Source organism: Loxodonta africana, chromosome 3 (genome assembly GCF_030014295.1).
Source record: "Loxodonta africana isolate mLoxAfr1 chromosome 3, mLoxAfr1.hap2, whole genome shotgun sequence".
Lineage (NCBI taxonomy): Eukaryota > Metazoa > Chordata > Mammalia > Proboscidea > Elephantidae > Loxodonta > Loxodonta africana.
This window is the reverse complement of record NC_087344.1, coordinates 204,719,959-204,739,261: the sequence shown is the minus strand read 5'-3', so window position 1 is coordinate 204,739,261 and position 19,303 is coordinate 204,719,959. Positions and strand designations below refer to the sequence as shown.

The 19,303-nt window shown below is 38.6% G+C and overlaps 1 protein-coding gene across 10 annotated transcripts in view; it reads right to left on the bottom strand.

The window, feature by feature from the left end:
- POU2F1 (POU class 2 homeobox 1) overlaps nt 1–19,303 on the bottom strand; it is a 262,547-nt gene that overhangs the window by 56,595 nt on the left and 186,649 nt on the right. For 9 of the 10 annotated variants that reach the window (XR_010321592.1, XM_064282901.1, XM_064282902.1 and 6 more), the window contains 4 exons: nt 8,450–8,503; nt 6,364–6,483; nt 4,278–4,466; nt 1,495–1,621 (listed from right to left, as the gene is read on the bottom strand). Coding sequence is in view for 9 of the 10 variants with exons in the window: in XM_064282901.1 (XP_064138971.1) it covers nt 1,495–1,621; nt 4,278–4,466; nt 6,364–6,483; nt 8,450–8,503 (490 nt within the window). In the remaining variant the exon portion in view is untranslated. The remainder of the gene's footprint in view (nt 1–1,494; nt 1,622–4,277; nt 4,467–6,363; nt 6,484–8,449; nt 8,504–19,303) is intronic. The other variant, XM_064282908.1, reaches the window with a different exon arrangement.

Here is a 19,303-nt window from a genome sequence, read left to right as displayed (position 1 = left end):
AAAACACAGGAATTACTTAGAGGCTTCTTCCCTGTTGTTCATCAAAGATAACTGGCCACCAGGTCCTGTCAATCCACCTGCTTACTTTCCCAATCATCTTCCTTTTCCATCCCCACGTCCCCAGTTCACCTCCTATTAAAACTTCAATAGGACTGTGGCAATTTTCCCCTAACCAGTGGTACTCTTTCTATTTGTACCCATTCTAATTTTTCTTCCCCAGCTCTTCAGTATGAGCTCTCTTACATACAAATTTGAAAAGGTCCTTTTTCTACTTAAACCTTCTGTGGTTTCTTGTCATCTGCAGAAGACTGCCTTAGTATCATATTGGCATTCACTTCAGAATCCAAAAAGTGCTTGTTGGAATTTTTGGAGTGGGGTTCAGGGACCTACTTCTCTAATTTCTCAAGTGAGTACACTGAACTCTGGGGGAACCACTAAGCTGCAGGATTTAAGGTCAAACTCTTGGAAACTTCATGTAAGATTCTTTAATAATCTGCTCCCTGCCAATCTTTCCAGCCTCAAATTTCACTATTCCCTTTACATGCAACTTCTGCACGAGTTGTAAGGCATTCTACTTCTCCAAACACAGCTTATTGACTTTCTTCCACGTCTCCTGGCTTTGCAGCTGCTGTTCCCTTTTCTAAGACTGACGTTCTTTCCTTTGTAAACCTATGAATGTACTCCCAGAATTCCCTGTGAGGCCTCTCTGATGGTAAAGGCACAGGGGCCTCTGCAGGCCTCTCGCAGCATTCTCTGTGTACTAAGTCTAACTTCTAACAGCTCTGTCTCCTGCCACTAAATGGTGAGCTCTGTGAAGGTTACAACATCTTTGAATCTCAAGCATATGTTGGAATAGGTATTTACACAACCGAAGATTTTAGAATGAATGATCAAGGAAAAAAAAAGGCTAAAAAACAGAAATAATGAGGTATTGGTAGAGTTGCACTAATGTTCCTTGGGCTGAAGCTTGATACCCTGTTACCCTCCCTACTGATTACATTAACCAACCTGACAAACGTTATCATACTTTATATATTATTGATACAGAAATTACACACCAATATTTAGCACTACAAGCCTTTGAAGATATTTTTAATAACGCAAAAATTTTTAGTCTAACAGTATCTCTCCTTTGAAACTTAAAACAAGTGATCATTAGCAGCATATATGTTCAAGGCTCAGTCCACAGTCTTTGAATATATTCCTATGAAGAACTACCGAACACCAGAGGCAATTTATCCAGTTTATGCCCAGCATGTCAAATGATTTCATCTTCCTCAGTGATTAAACAGATGAACGGCAGAGAAAGTTGATCTTCAATAATGTGGTATTACTAAGCAAAAAAATTTTTTTCTTATCATGAATATTGATAGTGGTAGTTTAAAATTAAATTAAAAAAAACCCCGTTCTAATGGCCATTTGGGGGCCAGAACGAGAGAAGCCAGGGCTGGAGCCCCGGTGCAGCACCCAGACAAGCTCCCGGGAGGAACTCACCCTGCTGGCCCTGGGGCGTCTGTGAGATGATAAACTGCGCTGGCTGCAGGTTGGTGGTTGGATGCACCAGCACAAACTGCTGCAGGTTGAGATTCTGCTGCTGAAGCTGTTGCAGCTGTTGCAGATCCTAAAAAATTAGAATTAAAACACTGGTTGGAGATTCTGAAATAAAAGCTCGCTTAACGGTAAGACTCCCGGCTGATAAGCTGTATCACGTCCAACTAAAGAAGGGTCAGAATTTAACATTGTTTCACCCATCCAAATGGGGTGTGTTGTAAGTGTGTCCCACACAGTGTGTGGGGAAACCTGGAGCCTCTGCAAGGGGTTTACTATTTTTGTGGGCATGGATTAGGTAAGGGCTTACTCTACCCCCACTTTTCAACAGTTACAGTCATCTCAGAGCCCATCATTACAGCTGGGTTTTTTTTTTTTAAACATATACAGACAAATATGGGTTTAAAAAATCAAGTGAGAAAAGCATATGCTGAATTTCAAAATACTTCATTTTTCTCTTACTATGTAAAAATTGAGTGTTATGTCTGAATTTGCATCAAAACATTTATTAAAATTCATAAAATTTGACATCAGTTTATCTAACTGAACTGAGAAATCAGTGTAAAAAAATTTTTTTAAAGAAAAATAGCTAGCCATATAGAAAATCTGATCCATAACATAACAGCACCTTATACTAACATAACAGCACCTTATACCAGCATAGTGCTTTATAAGTCTCAAAGTGCTTTCATGTACATTAACTCATTGCTGCTAAATCGATTCTGACTCATTGTGATCCTATAGGACAGAGTAGAACGGCCCCATAGGAGCGCCTGGTGGATTTGAACTGCCAATCTTTTGGTTAGCAGCTGCAGCTCTTAACCACTAGGCTACCAGGGTTTCCAAAAAGAAACCTGCTGCCATCAAGTGGATTCTGTCTCATAGCGACCCTATAGGACAGGGCAGAACTGCTCCATATAGTTTCCAAAGAGCAACTGGTGGATTTGAACTGCTGGCCTTTTGGTTAGCAGCCACAGCACACCACAGCTCTTAGCCACTGTGTCACCAGGCACTACAAACATTTATTTGGTGATAAAGAAAGTTGCCAAAATCAAAACATAACCTTGATAAAGTTTGTATATGACAGTCATAAAGGTCAGGCTGATATCTACTCTTTACCCTTATGGTTAACTACTTGCTAACTTTATCACGCTTGGTAGAGGGTCAGCGAAAAAGAGAAAGACCCTTAATGAGATGGACTGACACAGTGGCTGCAACAATGGGCTCAAGTGTAACAACAATTGTAAGGACGGCACAGGACCAGGCAGTGTTTCGTTCTGTTGTACGTAGGGTCTCTGAGTTGGAACCGACTCCACAGCACCTAGCAACAACAATGAGGTTAACTACAGGTAGCCCCTGACTTACGACATATTGGAGTTACGAGGAGCTGCACTCACGGGCGTCTTTTTTTTTTTGTATATCTTATTGTTTATATGTACTACATGCAATGTTGCAGCACACAATTTGCTGATGTGATCATTCTCATGCCAACCTCCCCAAAACAAATGAAGATCGGATTTATAAACATAGCAACAATTAAAAGCAGTAATAATGAACACATAATTAAAAATGAGGTATTCAACTTATGTCAGAACTGACTTAGGACAGGGTCATCTGAACAGAAATCCGTCATAAGTCAGGGACTACCTGACATTCCTTTTGAGTGTCTAGTCAAATTCTTGCTACAATTTAAATCCTTTTCTTTTTTTAATGAGTTCTCTCTGGGTGGTATAAAGACAACTGTCCAGCACTAGAGTCATAACGACCTTTCATATATTTTACTGATATGACTACTTACACCTTTTTTCCTCTCCTTGAGATAAATGATCTCATTTGCCTTTCCTTCTTAGTTCTACTGTCTATGCCTCCTAGATAATTTTTATTATCTCTGGACACTTTGGGCTAAAACACAGCATTTTAATACTGTTCTGCACAATGTTAAACATTCCACAGCAGAAAGATGCATCCCCATCTCTCACATACACATGGTGACAAGACACTCTCCTCACTTACCAACATGGTTAGGTTCCAGGGACCAGGCTGTTATGCAAAATCAGTGTTATACCAAGATGGAGGATGACCACATCAGATCACAAGATGGAGGATGACCACACATCATTACATAACTGCTAAGTTATATCATTACTTAACTGCCAGATTACATCATTAAATAACTGCCAAACCACTGAGAATCAAGGTCCGGCCAAGCTGACACAAAGCCTTAACTATCACAGCCAGCGTTACTCTCACTTTGCACCTTGGTGTTCATTACTGCCAGAGGTATGTCATGAATGCACAAAATGGCTGGATAGCAGATTTTTTTTACTATTGTCGTAAATGCAAAACGTCCGATAACGGGATGTCAGTAAGTGAGAAGGTGTATTCACTGCAGAGCACGTGAAAGAACTTAAGCCTGCCGTAAGTAGGTAATTAAAATAAACACGGTACTCCCTTGCTTCAGAATCATGCCAGCTAATTATTCAAGAACTGTCACTTAATATAAACAAGTCATTCAAATAATCAGCTATGTGTTTGTAAAATCAACTCAAATCAGCAAACAAATGCATTATTTCTAGTTATGCAATAAGGAAGGGTACCACTTAGCTACGGATCTAGAAGTCCTCAGGCTTCTAAGGACCCATGCTAACAATGAGAAAATAAACTCGATATTAAAGGAAATCTGCCATTTTACTCCTCACCTCCTGCCCCGCCTTCAGTTACTCACTTACCTGTGCGATCTGTATGGGCTGAGACAGAGGGATCTGCGTCATGGGCGTGGCGGCGGAGGCTGAGATGGTGGCGCCAGCAGCGCTGTGCTGTTGGCTGGCGGAATGCTGCTGGACTGCAGCAGCCAGCAGCTGAGCCTGGGCCTGGGCCTGCTGTAGTAGTAACTGTTGCTGGGCTGGCGTCAAAGTAAGCTAAACAAAATCAGGACAAATATTTGGAAAGGGCTGCAAGAGAAGGGTCCCCAACACTACAAGTCAAACTGCTTTGAAATAGGAACTCGAGTGGTATTAAGCCCAAGCTCAGATGGTCAGCACGTGTCTAAAACATTCAACAGTGATCAAGCTATCGCTACTAGGAGACATTTAAATTGAAATGGTGGACCCACACTGGACGTTGGAAAGAATCATTCAAGCTTGTTGAGGGCCCTAGGGTTCAGGACAAAAGGTAATTAACTAGTAAGAAAAAAAAAGAATCAATGCTGACAGGATATGAAAAGAAATTTACCCCCAACAGAACAGCAAATGATTAGCCAGATGAATGAGGAACAAGGATGCTGGACATGCCCACAGAAAGAAGCGATAAGGACCAGCTGCTTCCCATTAGCAAGAATCCCTGCCATATTCCATCGTTTCCATTATGTCCTAAGATATAGTTAAGGAGCCCCATTTGTTTCTTTTCCAAGTCTCCCTCCAGCCCCCTCCCAACACACTCTTTTCTGTGATTGAAAGGACTGAGTCTGCAACTTCACAACCCCTTTCCAACATACTATCTCTGTGAAACAGGTGATGGAAGCCTCTCTTCACATGCAAATAACTCCTAAAGCCCAGGTTTAACAGAAGCGCCCTCCACAGAAACTTGGAATCCCAAATGCCTCCTAACTGTTGCAGACACTAGGCACAAAAAACAGAACCCTAAGAATAAAATAGGAAATGTTATTTACAGCAGCCTTAAACTCGCTTTTGTAAGTTATTTCAAACACACTCAAATCAAAGACATAACTGTGCTCCACCATTCTTTTTGTGACATGTTCTGATAAAAACAAAACCAAAAAGCCGTAATATTCTGAAGCGCATGCACTGCCAATTAGGGGCACAGCCCTCCTTTTAAAAGGGTCCAACAAGATCTGTAGCTTCAAGATCAAACCATTCAAATGTGCGATATCCTTCAACATATATATTTTATGTAACATATATACAAATATTAGTCTCTACTCATTTTTTTTGATAGGATTTTGTAACAATTTGCAACAATTCTTAAAAGAGGCTTCTACTGCCAAAACACACTTAACCGAAAAAAAAAAAAAATAGAAAATTCTGAGGGTTGATGTAATATGAATGGAATAAAAGCACTCTTCCTTACCACTCCTCTATACCTCCTCCCACAATATCATTTAATAGACAAATTCTCAACATTAGAAAAATCTATGGCATAGTGTCATAGGCCACAGACAGTTGAAAAGTTAAAAGCTTAATGTATTCACACAGGCTAAGTTATTATCAATACTAATGACAAATCGAATGCTATATGTCAAGCACTGCTTTATGAACTTACATGTATTATCTCTCTTAATGTTATGACAACGTTGTGAGGTAGGTATTATTAACACGTCCATTTAACAGACAGGAAAACTGAGGTCACACAGTAAGCTGCAGACGCAGGATATGAGACCAGAGGCTTCATTTCAGAACACTACACAGTAAATTAAAAAAAATGTTTTCCTTTTGTAGGAACTAATCTGTTTTTTAACTCCACCTTCTTGCAGTGATGTACTAACGACAATCTGACTGCTGCCATTTCATCACTGTAATGGTCTCAACCAAAGGACAATGATTTCATTGCATGACGAAGCAATGGCTGAAATGTGTGCGCAAAAAGTCCTTTGTTTATCCAAAGCATCTGTAGACAGATGACACCTTGAAAAATTCTGACGGAGATAATTCCTCCTTCAGAGCTGCCTACAGTACAGAAAGTTCCTTAAAGACACACTAGTGCCAGGCATAGCCACGTTACTGTCTATTATGGTGAACGATCCTAATGGCAGCGCTGACACAGAGAAAGTCTATTACGATTCTCTCAGTGAGAACTTACCCCAGTTATCTGCCCTCCAGCCAGCATAAGCTGGGTCTGGGGGATGGCTGCCTGCACTGAAGGCTGTTGGGAAGGCTGGCTTGGCTGCTGTGAATCCCCCGAGTCTTCATTAGATTTAGACTGGAGGGGCAGGGGTGGGGTAGGGGAGAGGGTAAAAGATTCCAAATAACTGATTAAAAGAAATGTACTTATAATTCCATACTTTAAGAGTCATTTAAAACATGGGCTTAGGCACGTTCAGCCATGAATTTTTCCAGTTTTGTTCTTTGCTTTTCTTGTCTTATATCTTCCTAGAAATATTAAGATCTTTAGACTTTTTGTTCCAATGAAATGAAAGTTGCAATTATAATTTTTAAGAAGAAAAAAATAACGCAGTCCTTCATAAATCAACAGAATTACTCACAACCCCCAATCCTCAACTGTGAAAATAAGGAGCAAAGGGAAGAGCATATTTTCGGTCCATCTCTACATCAGGCCCTCCACACCAACATTTTCACAGGTATCTGGAAGTATGTCTGAAACTTCTTCACGTCACCACACTGATTACGTGACCTACACAACTTATCATCATCTAATATTTTAAAGAACGGTAAATTTAGCACCTCCTATGAAAAACACAAACTTAAGAGAAAATGCTGCAGTCAAGAGGGAGAGAGAACATACCTCTGAAAAGGGCACTTAGAGAAAAATTTTATGGTAATTAAAACTGGTTATGCAGAGCATTAAAATTCTGCATAGATTTGCATATTCTCCACCACCTGTTTTGGGGACTGCAGCAAGGCTAATTAACATAAAGGCTCTGATTAATTCTGCCAGTCACTGAGAGATAATTACAGTGCAGGACTGTAAACATTCTGCACTGGAGATAGAGCCTGTTTGCCAACATCTCTCTAAGGGATGAAAGTTTGCCATGGCAACCAAGGCAATTTCCCACCTCCTCTCCCTCAAAAAGGAAGGTCACATTATCGCCTTTTCTTTCCCCTCCTTGTTTCCATGTGTTACTAGGGCCATATCCCATTGGGTTTCATGGAATGCTCAACCCAAGGTCTTTAGTCATTAGCAACACTGAAATCAATCCTCCAGAATACTGTTTTCCCACTTGATTGTTAGTTACCTAAACACTATAATGAAAGGAAGCAGCAGGTTGATTGAAACGTTATGGAGTAATGCATAACACTTGAACTTTGCATGTTTTGCCATATGGCTTGAAGAAGCAAAGCAGCCAGATTTAAGTCTTGTTTTAAAATTCTGACTGTATGAAGCTCAACGATGTGAATAAGCAGATTTAACTATAGTTCTTAGAACCCTAAGATTTTAGGAGACAGAGGAACCCTGGCAGCCTTTTACATTTCCCCAATTATTAGAGAAAACAACTGGGCCCCAAGAGGTCAAGTGACTTGTCAAAGGTTACACAGCTAGTTAGTGGCAGAATGAGAATTCAAATCAAAGACCCCTGTGTCTCTCAGTCCACTGCTCTTTCCTCTGTAATATGTTTCCCTAAAGGAGCCCTAGTGGTGCAGTGGTTAAAGCACTCATCTGCCAAACAAAAGGCTGGCAGTTTGAATCCGCCAGCCCCTCTGTGGGAGAAAGATGTGGCGGTCTCCTTCCTTAAAGATTACAGCCTTGGAACCCTACGGGGCAGTTCTACTCTGGGATCACTACGGTCACTATCAGTTGGAATCAACTCAAGGTTTTCTTTTTTTTTTTTTTAATGTTTCTCTAAAACATTGATAGAAGCACCTACAAAAGACATCTGGAAACTAAATGGCATTTAAGAAATTATTCTGCTTTGTGTTTAGGTATGTTTTAGCTGCATAACTTAGCAACATTTTTACTGCACTTATAAAACTTTGAAAGTTGACTTTTTCTGTCCACCTTTAGTTCATATATAGTAGCAGAATATAAAGCCGATTTTCATTAATGGCAATGATTACAATTATTTGGATCCCTATGAGATTCCATAATACAAAGATAATATTTCTAAGAATTATCTATCTTAAAATTATTGCATGCTCATTATAGAAAATTAGAAACATACAGAAAAAAATTAACATAAAACCAACCCTAATCCCACATCCCAGCTTACCTGTACATTTAAAGACTGAGCAGCAGCCTGTAAACTTGTTCCAGCAAGCTGGACCTATAAATAAAGTAACGAGGGGAAGTTCTAGTCTCAATACTGTTGACATTCATCACTAGAGGTTGTCATCAACAATTATTTCAAGATCCTCTACTACCTGTACTTCAGTGAGCTAGAATCTAAGAATACAAGAGGTATATCTTGTGTGGTAAAAGTCTGCTGAGGAACAGGATACTGTAGTCTTAAAGTATCTCCTCATGAATTATTTCTTAATTACATGGAGAAAAAAGCTACCTTTATAGTACACAAATCTGGTGAACACTACCTTAAGCAAATGATCAAACTTAACCTCACAATAATGGGAGGAGGCAATTTGGTATGCCTTTAGATCTGATGCACTGAGAGAGACTCGGTTCACTCCTATAGTATTCCTGTCAAAAATGGCTAACTAGAATCCAGTCGTGAGGAAACAATCAAACAAACCAAAATAAAGAACAGTCTACACAACAGCTAACCTCTGCTCTTCAAAAGTGTCACTACCATGAAACCAAAGATAGATGGAGGAATTGTTCTGGATTAAAGAAGACAAAGACATGACAACTAAATGCAAGGTGTGAACTGGCTGTGTATCAGAAAAAATGATGGACCATACATTGAATAATAATATTGTGTCAATGCTAAATTTCTGAAACTTGAAAATTATACTTAAGTTTTACAAGAGAATATTGTATCCAGGAAACAAATGCTGAACTATTTAGAAGTGAAAGGTAATAATATCTATAACTTACTCTCAAGTGACATACATACAGACATAAAGCAAACGCGGTAAAATAGCAACAATGCGTAATTTGAGGTGAAGGGTTTTCAGTTGAACATTGTTCTATTGTTGCAACTTTACGGTGGATTTTAAAGTTTTCAGAATGAAAAGTAAAAAATAAAAAATGATGTTCCCTCTAGAATATTCCTTTATTGCCCTATTTGCTTAGCTCCCAACATCCTTTAAGACCTAGTTCAAAAATCAACTCTCATGGGACAATTAGAAAAGGTGTAACATACGCACAGTGGGAATACCACAAAGAGAAGAGAGAAAGGAACAGAAGAAATATTTGAAGTAATAATGACTAAGCATTTCCCAAAATTAAAGACAAATCCAGGAAGATCAAAGAATATCAAGCAGAAAAAACACCAAAAAATATACATCTAGATGTATTGTGTTCAAACTGCAAAAAATCAAAGACAAAGAAAATATAGAAAGTAGTGGGAGGCCCTACCCAACCAGGAACAAAGAATTACAGTAGACTTCTCTTCAGAAACCAGGCAAGCCAAAGAAAAAGTTGAGTGAACAATTTAAAGTATTAAAAGGAAAAAATCATCAACCTAGAATTCTGTACTCAGCAAAAGTATCCTATAAAGGTGAAGGAAGAAAATAAGACTTTATCAGGCAAACAAAAATTGAGGGAGTTGTTGCCAGTAAGAAATGTAGAAGATGTTCTTCACAAAGAAGGAAAATGGTGTAGGTCAGAAGCTTGGATCTACATAAATAAAGGCACAGGATTAGAGAAGAAATAAATAAAGATAAAATCTTTTTTTCTTATTTTAATCTAACATAAAACTGTTCAAAATAATAATAGCAACAGTGTATTCAGTGATTATAAGTAAAATGAATTACACCAATGTTTTAAGGGATTAAAAAAAAAAAATCCCTGAGGGACTGAATTGCTGGGCTGAGGGCTGTGTGGAGGGACCATGGTCTCAGGGAACATCTAGCTCAATTGGTACAACACAGTTTATAAAGAAAACGTTCTACATTCTACTTTGGTGAGCAGCGACAGGGGTCTTAAAAGCTTGTGAGTGGCCATCTAAGTTACTCTACTGGTCTCACCCCTTCGGGAGGCAAGGGAGAATAAAGAAAACTAAAGACACAAAGGAAAGATTAGTCCAGAGGACTAATGGACCACATCTACCATAGCCTTCACCAGGCTGAGTCCAGGACAACTAGATGGTGCCTGACTACCACTGACTGCTCTGACAGGGATCATAGCAGAGGGTCCCAGACAGAGCTGGACAAAAATGTAGAACAAAATTGTAACTCAAAAAGAAAGACCAGGCTTTCTGGCCTGACAGAGACTGGAGAAACCCTAAGAGTATGGCCCCCAGACACCCTTTCAGCTCAGTAATGAAGTCACTCCTGAGGTTCACCCTTCAGTCAAAGATTAGATAGGCCCATAAAACAAAATAAGACTAAAGGGGCACACCAGCCCAGGGGCAAGGACTGGAAGGTAGGAGGGAATAGGAAAGCTGGTAATAGAGAACCCCAGGTTGAGAAGGGAGAGTGTTGGCACATCATGGGGTTATTAACCAATGTCATAAAACTATATGTGTACTGTTTAATGAGAAGCTAGTTTATTCTGTAAACCTTCACCTAAAGCACAATAAAAAAAAAAAAGAGAGAGAAAATGGAATCACATAAAACTAGGGAAGGCAAAAAGGGTGGAGGACAAAAAAGTAACAATGAACAAGGGTAACAAATAGGAAATATTTATTTAACAATAAGGCAGATATCACTCTAACTATATTAATGATCATTATGAATTTAAATGTGAAATGAGCTACACCAATTAAAAGAAAGAGACCATCAGAATGGATAAAAAAACAAAACCCAACTATATATTATCTACAGATAACATAAAAGACACAGATAGATTAAAAGTAAAGGGATGGAGAGTCAAGATCCAGACCTGGAGTACAAAATAGCGGAGCAGGATGCTCTGGATATTGGTCCATAAAACAGACACACACATACACACTCTCTCTCTCACACTCACACTCACTCACTCACTGTAAACGGCAATTGAAACTGACTATTTTGGAACTCTAGAACCTTACTGAACACTTAAGACAACCAGGGAGCAACTGAAGGCACAAGCTGCTGATCTTTCCCAGCTGAGCCACATATGACAACTGAGAACCATCCCCCATTCCTCAGCCCCATGTCAGTGGTCGGGACAGTGGCCTGTGTTCCCAGAGTGGCTGGCTGTGGCTATGGCAGACAGTTGGGGCCCTGTCATCCAAGGATTCTGATGAATAGTTTGTAAAGTTGGGCTGGTCTGGCAATGCCATGAGGGGCAGGTGCAGACCACTGCAGTAGTTTTGGTCCTCTCATAGTAGTGACTTCTCCTTGGTGGCAGAAAATTGAAAGGTCAGGGTGCCATTATTCCCCTCCCCCAGCCCCCCTTCTCTTTTCTGGTGAATTCTGTCAGGATATTGACTGACTACAAAGATAACCAAATTAGAACATAGATTTTATAAAAACACCTTGGAATGTCACTAATCAGTTGACTGCAGCCTTTACAAAGAAATAATAGCAAACCCTGAGGAGCTGAAGAATCAAAATATTTTCTATTTTTTGTTTTGTCTTTTCCCTGGTGTACAAGGAAATTTTCTTTGTAACGCTAGTTGGCCATGGTCCGAGCGACACAATCCTCGGTGTAAACTCACATTTGGACTACATTCTTTTCAAAAACAGGAGAAGTTGCTGAGCAGACAGACTCTCAGAGCCTTCAACAATTCAAATAAACAAACAAAATAAATAAATAGCAATCCCTGGGGAAATGAAAGAATCTGAGTTCCAGAGTCACCACATTATAATCTCCAAATATCCCAGTTTCAACAAAAAATCAGAAAGCATACAAAGAAACCAGAAAGTATGGCCCAATCAAAAAAAAAAAAAAAAAGAGACAGAAATCAGCACTAAAGAATCCTGGATAATGGACAGATTGTTGGTATTATTAGTTGCTCTCGAGTCAATTTTGACTTTAAAACTACAATACGCTCAAAGGACCAAGGAAAACATGGACAATGAAACAAAACTGGGAAAACAGCATAGGAACAAAATGAGAATTTCAATAAAAAGACAGAAATTACAAAAAAGAACCAAACAGAAACACCGGAACTGAAAAATACAATAAACAAAATGAAAAGTTCAATAGAAAAACTCAACAGCAGATTTGAGCTTGCAAAAGAAACAATCAGTGAACTAAAGGATACCCAAAGCCACCAAAACCCACTGTTGCCAAGTCGATTCTGACTCATAGGAACCCTATAAGACAGAGTAGAACTGCCCTGCAGAGTTTTCAAGGCTGTAAATCTTTATGGAAGCCGACTGCAACATCATTTTCCTGCAGAGCGGATTGTGGGTTCGAACTGCTGACCTTTTAGCTAGCACTGAACACTTTAACCACTGTGCCACTAGAGCTCCTGAACTAAACGACAAGGCAACTGAAATTATTGAGTATGAAGTGTAACAGGCGAAAAGGATAAAGAAAACTTAGCAAAAACCTACTGGAATTGAAAGAGACCATTAGGCAAACCAACATATGCATCCTGGGAATCCCAGAAGAGGGGAAAAAGGGACAAAAGAATATACGAAGAAATAATGACAGAAAATTTACCAGATTTGATGAAGTAAATGAATCTACAAATCCAAGAAGCTCAACAAATTCCAAGCTAGGATAAACCGAGAAAGCCACACAGACACTTTTACAATCAAACTCTTGAAAATCAAAAATAAAGAGAGAATCTGTAAAGCAGCTTCTTGCTTGCTGCAAGTAAGTAGTGAATTATCACATAAGATTAAGCGCCAGTTTCTCAGAAACCTGTCAATACTATATCTGGCAAAACATTTCTTCAAAAACGAGGGTGAAATAAAGACAGTCTCCAGTAAACAAAAGCTGATGGAGTTTGTTATGACCAGATCTGCCCTATGTTATTGTTGTTGTTAAGTGCCGCTGAGTCAATTTTCGACTAATAGTGACCCGATGTGACAGACTAGAACTACCCATAGGGTATTCTAGGCTATAATCTTTATGGGAGCAGATCACCAGGTCTTTTCTTTTGTGGAGTAACCTAGGTAGGTTTGAACCGCCAACTTTTCAGTTAGCAGCTAAGTGCTTAACCATTGTGTCACCAGGGCTCCTCACCTACCGTATAAGAAATGCTAATGGGAGTACTTTAGATAGAAAGAAAAGCAGCAGCTCAAGGTCATATGAAGAAAAATATCAGTAAAAATAATTTCATGGGCAAAAATAAAGACCAGTTTTATGGTATTTTTGATTTGTAACTCTAGTTGTTTCCTACCTGATTTAAAATGACAAATGTAAAAAATATATATATATATATATATATACACAAAATAAGCCCTTTGAAACAACATACTATGTTTTTATGCAAATAATGCACATGTTCTATGTTTTTTTGCCAACTGCACCCTCCCATGTGAGGTATTTTTGTAAACGTGCTATGCCAATTGATTTTTACATGTTTCTGTAAACAGAAAATGAAAGGTTAGAAAAAAATATTCTTTGCAAATAGTAGCCAAAAGACAGCTGCAGTGGCTATATTAATATCAGGCAAAATAGACTTTAAGTCAAAATCTGTTACAAGAGACAAAGAAGGACATTACATAGTGATAAAAGGGTCAATTCATCAGGAAGGTGTAACAATTATAAATATATACACACTTAACATCCAAAATATAGCAACTGACTGAACTGAAGCAAATACTGACAGAATTGAAGGGAAAAACAGAACCAAAAAGAAACCAAACCCACTGCTGTCAAGTTGATTCTGACTGATAGCGGCCCTACGAAGGGAAAAATAGACAGTTCTAAAATAACAGTTGGAGAACTTGACAACACTTTCAATAATGGACAGAGCTTCTAGAAAGATGATCAGTAAGGAAACAGAGGATATGAACAACATTATAAACCAACTAGACTCACAGACATATATAGAACAGCCACTAAACATCAGAACACTATACATTCTTCATTCGTGCACATGGATCGTTCTCCAGGTAGACCATACGCAAGGTCACAAAACAAGTCTAAATAAATTTTAAAAGACTGAAATCATACATAGTATCTTCTCTGACCACAAGACAATGAAACTTGTATTTAATAACAGAAGCAAAACTGGAAAATACACAAATATGTGGAAATTAAACAACACACTATTAAACAATTAATGGGTCAAGGAAAGAAATCAGTTGAATGAAAAGCAAAGGCCAACATTCCAACACTTATGGATGCAACAAAGGTAGTGCTCCAAGGGAAATTTATAGCATAAAAAAAGAAAAGAAAAATCTCAAATGAATAACCTAACTTTACAATTTGAGGAACGAGAAAAAGAAGTCCAAAGTAAGCCCAATGCTACCACAAGGTAAGAGATAACAAAGATCAGAGCAGAAGGAAATGGAAAAAAAAAAAGAATCAATGAAACTAGAAGTTGGTTCTTTGAAAAGATCAATGGACTCTTTCGCAAGAATGACAAAAAAAGAGAGAAAATGCAAATAGCTAAAATCAGAAATGAAGGTGGGGACATTATAACTGGCCCTACAGAAATAAAAAAGATCATAACAGAATACTATGAACAGTTGTATGCCCACAAATTAGATAACTTAGATGAAATCAACAAACTCCTAAAACACATAAACTATCTAAACTGACTCAAGAAAGAACAGGATATCGCAATAGACCCATAACATGTGAAGAAATTGAATCATTAAACAAAAACCTCCCAAAAGCAACAACAACAACAAAAAATCCTGGACCAGATGGGTTCATGGGGGAATTCCACCAAACATTTAAAAAAGAACTGACACCAATCCATCACTCTTCCAAAAAATAGAAGAGGTGAGAATACTTCATAATTCATTTTATAAGACCAACATTACTCTGGTATCAAAGCCAGACACATACCACAAGAAGAGAAAACTACAGACCCATATCTCTTATGAATATAGATGCAAAAATACTAACAAACTGAATCCAATACCATATTTAAAGGATTATAGACACCATGATCAAGTAGGGCTTATTCCAGGAATGAGAGATTGGTTCAACATTAGAAAATTAATCAATGTGATAAATCACATTAATAGAACAAAGGAAAAGAACCGCATGGTCATCGATGCGGAAAAGGTTACCTGACAAAATCCAACATGTTTTCATGATAAAAACATTCAACAAACTAGGAATAGAATGGAAGTTCTTCAATGTGATAAAAGACATTTATGAAAAAGCCATAGCTAACATCATACTCAATAGAGGACTGAGAACTTTCCCCTTAAGATCAGTATCAAGATAAAGTGAAACTGCTATTCAATATTGTTCTGGAATCCCTAGAAAGAACAATAAGGCAAAAAAAGAAATGAGGTATCCTTATCAGGAAGGGATTACAACTACCCCTTTTCCCAGATGACATAATCTTATATATACAGAAGACGCCAAAGAAGCCACAAGAAAGCTACTAGAGCTAACAAATGAATTCAGCAAAGTTGCAGGGTACAAGGTCAACACACAAAAATCAGCTGGGTTTCTATACCTCAGCAATGAGTGATCTGGAAAAAAAAAAAAATTTAAGAAAACAATTCCATTTACAATAGCATCTAAAGGAATAAAATAGCTCAGCATTAATGTAAACAAGGAGGTGAAAGGTTTGTTCACTGAAAACTATAAAACAGTGCAGAAAGAAATCAGAGAAGGCCTAAATAAATAAGACATCCCATGTTCATGGATTGGAAGACTCAATATTGCTAAAATGGCAGTACTACTCAATGCTATCCCTATGAAAATTCTAACATCCTTTTTTGCAGGAATGGAAAAGACAATCATCAAGTTTATATAGAATTGTAAGGGGTCACAATTAGCCAAAGCAATCTTGAAAAAGAAAAGCAAAGTAGAAGGACTCACACGTCTCACTTTAAAAATGGATTCTAAAGCTACTGTAATCAAAACAGCCTGGTACCAGTATAATGATAGACACAAAGGAATAGAGTTGGGAGCACAGAAATATGGGGCAGTTCTACTCTGTCACACTGAGTCACTATGAGCTGGAATGGACTGGAAGGCACTCTACAACAACAGCATACCTGAAGAAGTAATCTCATTGGGAATTGGGTGCTCTTTGTTATGTTAATGAGGTCATATCAGTGTACGGTGTAAACTAAACTGAATCACTTCTGAGTTCTAAAAAGAGCATATCAGATACAGAACCAAGCACAAAGCAGTGTGGAGTGGGGGTCACATGAAGATTACCAATGAACCAATAAAGACGGGCTACAAAAGCTGAAAGAGACAAGGATCTTGAAACCAGGGGAGAGAGATCCTTCCTCTATATCCAGCACACTGAATTTGGGCTTCTAGCTTTCTGGACTGTGAGAAAATAAATTTCTGTTATTTAAAGCCACCCACTTGTGGTGTTTCTGTTACAGTGTCACACTTTATATTATTTATGTGTCTACTAAAATGGTGAACAGGTCTGCAGAGACTTGAGCCTTGATGAGGATTTAATGGTGTCAAGGTTTCAAATATAATTCTTTGGCTTACAACCCTTTGGTTTGGATGGTATTGGAGGTTCTATGATGCTGGTAATCAGCAACTAGTCCTGGAGGTCCTGGAGCTGCTGCCAGAAGAGTTGCACTCATCTTGCAATTTGGATACAATGGGGAGACACAATGGGAGCACCTAACATCTAGGTACTTCCAGGGATTGTTTAGTAAGTTTGGACCATCACAAACTTTAAGCCAGATAAAGGCGCTTAATGTGTATTAGTAGCTTGCTGAAAGTGAAGAGGACTTGAAGCACTTAACTGATGAAGATGAAAGACCACAGCCTTTGGTATGGATTATACCTCAACATAAAGAAAACAAAAATTCTCATAACAGACCAAGAAGCAACATCATGATAAACGGAGAAAATATTGAGTTTGTAGAGGATTTCCATTTTACTTGGATCCACAATCAATGCACAAGGAAGCAGCAGTCAGGAAATTAAACGATGTATTATTGCATTGGGCAAATCTGCTGCGAAGGGGCTCTTTAAAGTGTTAAAAAGCAAATATGTCACTTTGAGGACTAAGGTGTGCCTGTCCCAAGCCATGATATTTTCAATTCCCTTATATGCATGTGAAAGCTGGACAACTGATAAAGAAGACTGAAGAACTGATGTTGGCGAAGAATACGGAATATACCATGGACTTCCAGAAGAATGAACAAATCTGTCTTGGAGGAAGTATAGCCAGAGTGCTCCTTAGAAGCAAAGATGGTGAGACTTTGTCTCACATACTTTGGACATGTTTTCAGGAGGGACCAGACCCTGGGGAAGGACATCATGCTTGGTAGAGGGTCGGCGAAGAAGACAAAGACCCTCAACGCAACGGGCTGACACACTGGCTGCAACAACGGGCTCAAGCATAACAACAATTGTGAGGATGGTGCAGGGCCAGGCAGTGTTTTGTTCTGTCGTACACAGGGTTGAGTCAGAACCAACTTGATGGCACCCAACAACAACAACATACGTTACATAATTGACTACATTCTACCAAAAAATGCTATTTCTCCTAAGAAATCAGGAAAAACTATATTGGGGGCCAGAATATGTTCTTAGAAGAAAATTAACATGAAAACTTTTTTTTTTCTAGAATATAATATACTCTTAAATTCATTCTGGATATTAATTCTTTTTAATATTTTCTGTAATAGTTGCACATAGGAGTTTCTCCACTTTCAAAGATATAAACAAAGCTATGTGTCTAAGCAAAGAGACATCCACTGGGCCCCAGTGTAACCCAAGCTAACAACTATGTCTACATAGTATCCCTCTGCATTGGTCAACAAATGAATGAGCTTAAGAACAGCTTTCCAGAATTTCACCTGTTTTTAAGTACAGGAGCTTCTTTTACAGTTTATGTAGTCTGAAGAAAACACTAGAGTAATAGTATATATGTTCAGTTCACAGCAATTTAAAATAATTTGTTTTGGGGCTCCCCTCTGCCATGTCAATATGTAACCTCGGAGATTTTATGTCCACATGGGTTTTTCACTGAACCACCAACCACCATCATCAGGTACCAGTATCATTAGAGCCACTACCACCAACATTATCGCTCAGCACGTTTTGAGCAGTAAGTTAGTTCTAGGATTTAACTGCAGTAGGAACCTACAGCTGCTGTCAATTCCAACTCATGGCAACCGCATGTGTGTCAGAGTAGAACTGTGCTCCATAGTAATTTCAGTGGCTGATTTTTGGAAGCAGATAACCAGGCCTTTATTCTGAAGAGCCTCTGGGTGGACTCCACCTGCCAACCTTCCAGTTAACACCTATACACGTTAACCTTTTGTACCCTGATAATCCATCTCTCAACTGTTTTCACTGTTTGCTTTCCATTTTCAATCAGCTTCCAAATCCCAAAACTTTTTGTGGAGCCAGTCTTTGCTTTTGTATTCCCTTTTCCTCTACATTATAGTGAAAATATGGATGAACAGAATCCATGACCTGTTTTAGACTCAGAAAAATATCATGTCATAAAAGGGTAATGAAGCTGAGGCAGACCTTTCTGAAACCCAAATTAGAGGGTACACAGCCAAGCAAAAGGTTCTGACTAGTTTAGAAAACTGCCCAAATCAAAACGCTTTCAAAGTGCTCTAAAGCAGGGATATGAGTTCTGAGCTCAGGGCCTTACACAGCAGGTCTCAGGCAATGGTGGCTAGACCATTTTGTATGACTCTGATACTTTACAGCCTTCACTTAGCCACTGCAACTCACTCACAAAAACCCAGGTGCTATCCACATTCCATTCATAATAAGGAATTCCTTTTTGCATACAGTTGTGGGGTCAATGGCTATACAGTCAATTAAACTACAGGATTCTATATTAACTATTCAGAATGGCACAATTAGATACAATTAGCACCAGACTTTAAACAACTTAAGATGTTCACATTCTGAAATATCTTCCTCAAGGCCTAGTATTTTCTGCCTCCATTTTTTACTCTCTTGGATGGTTGAGCAGAACGTTCTA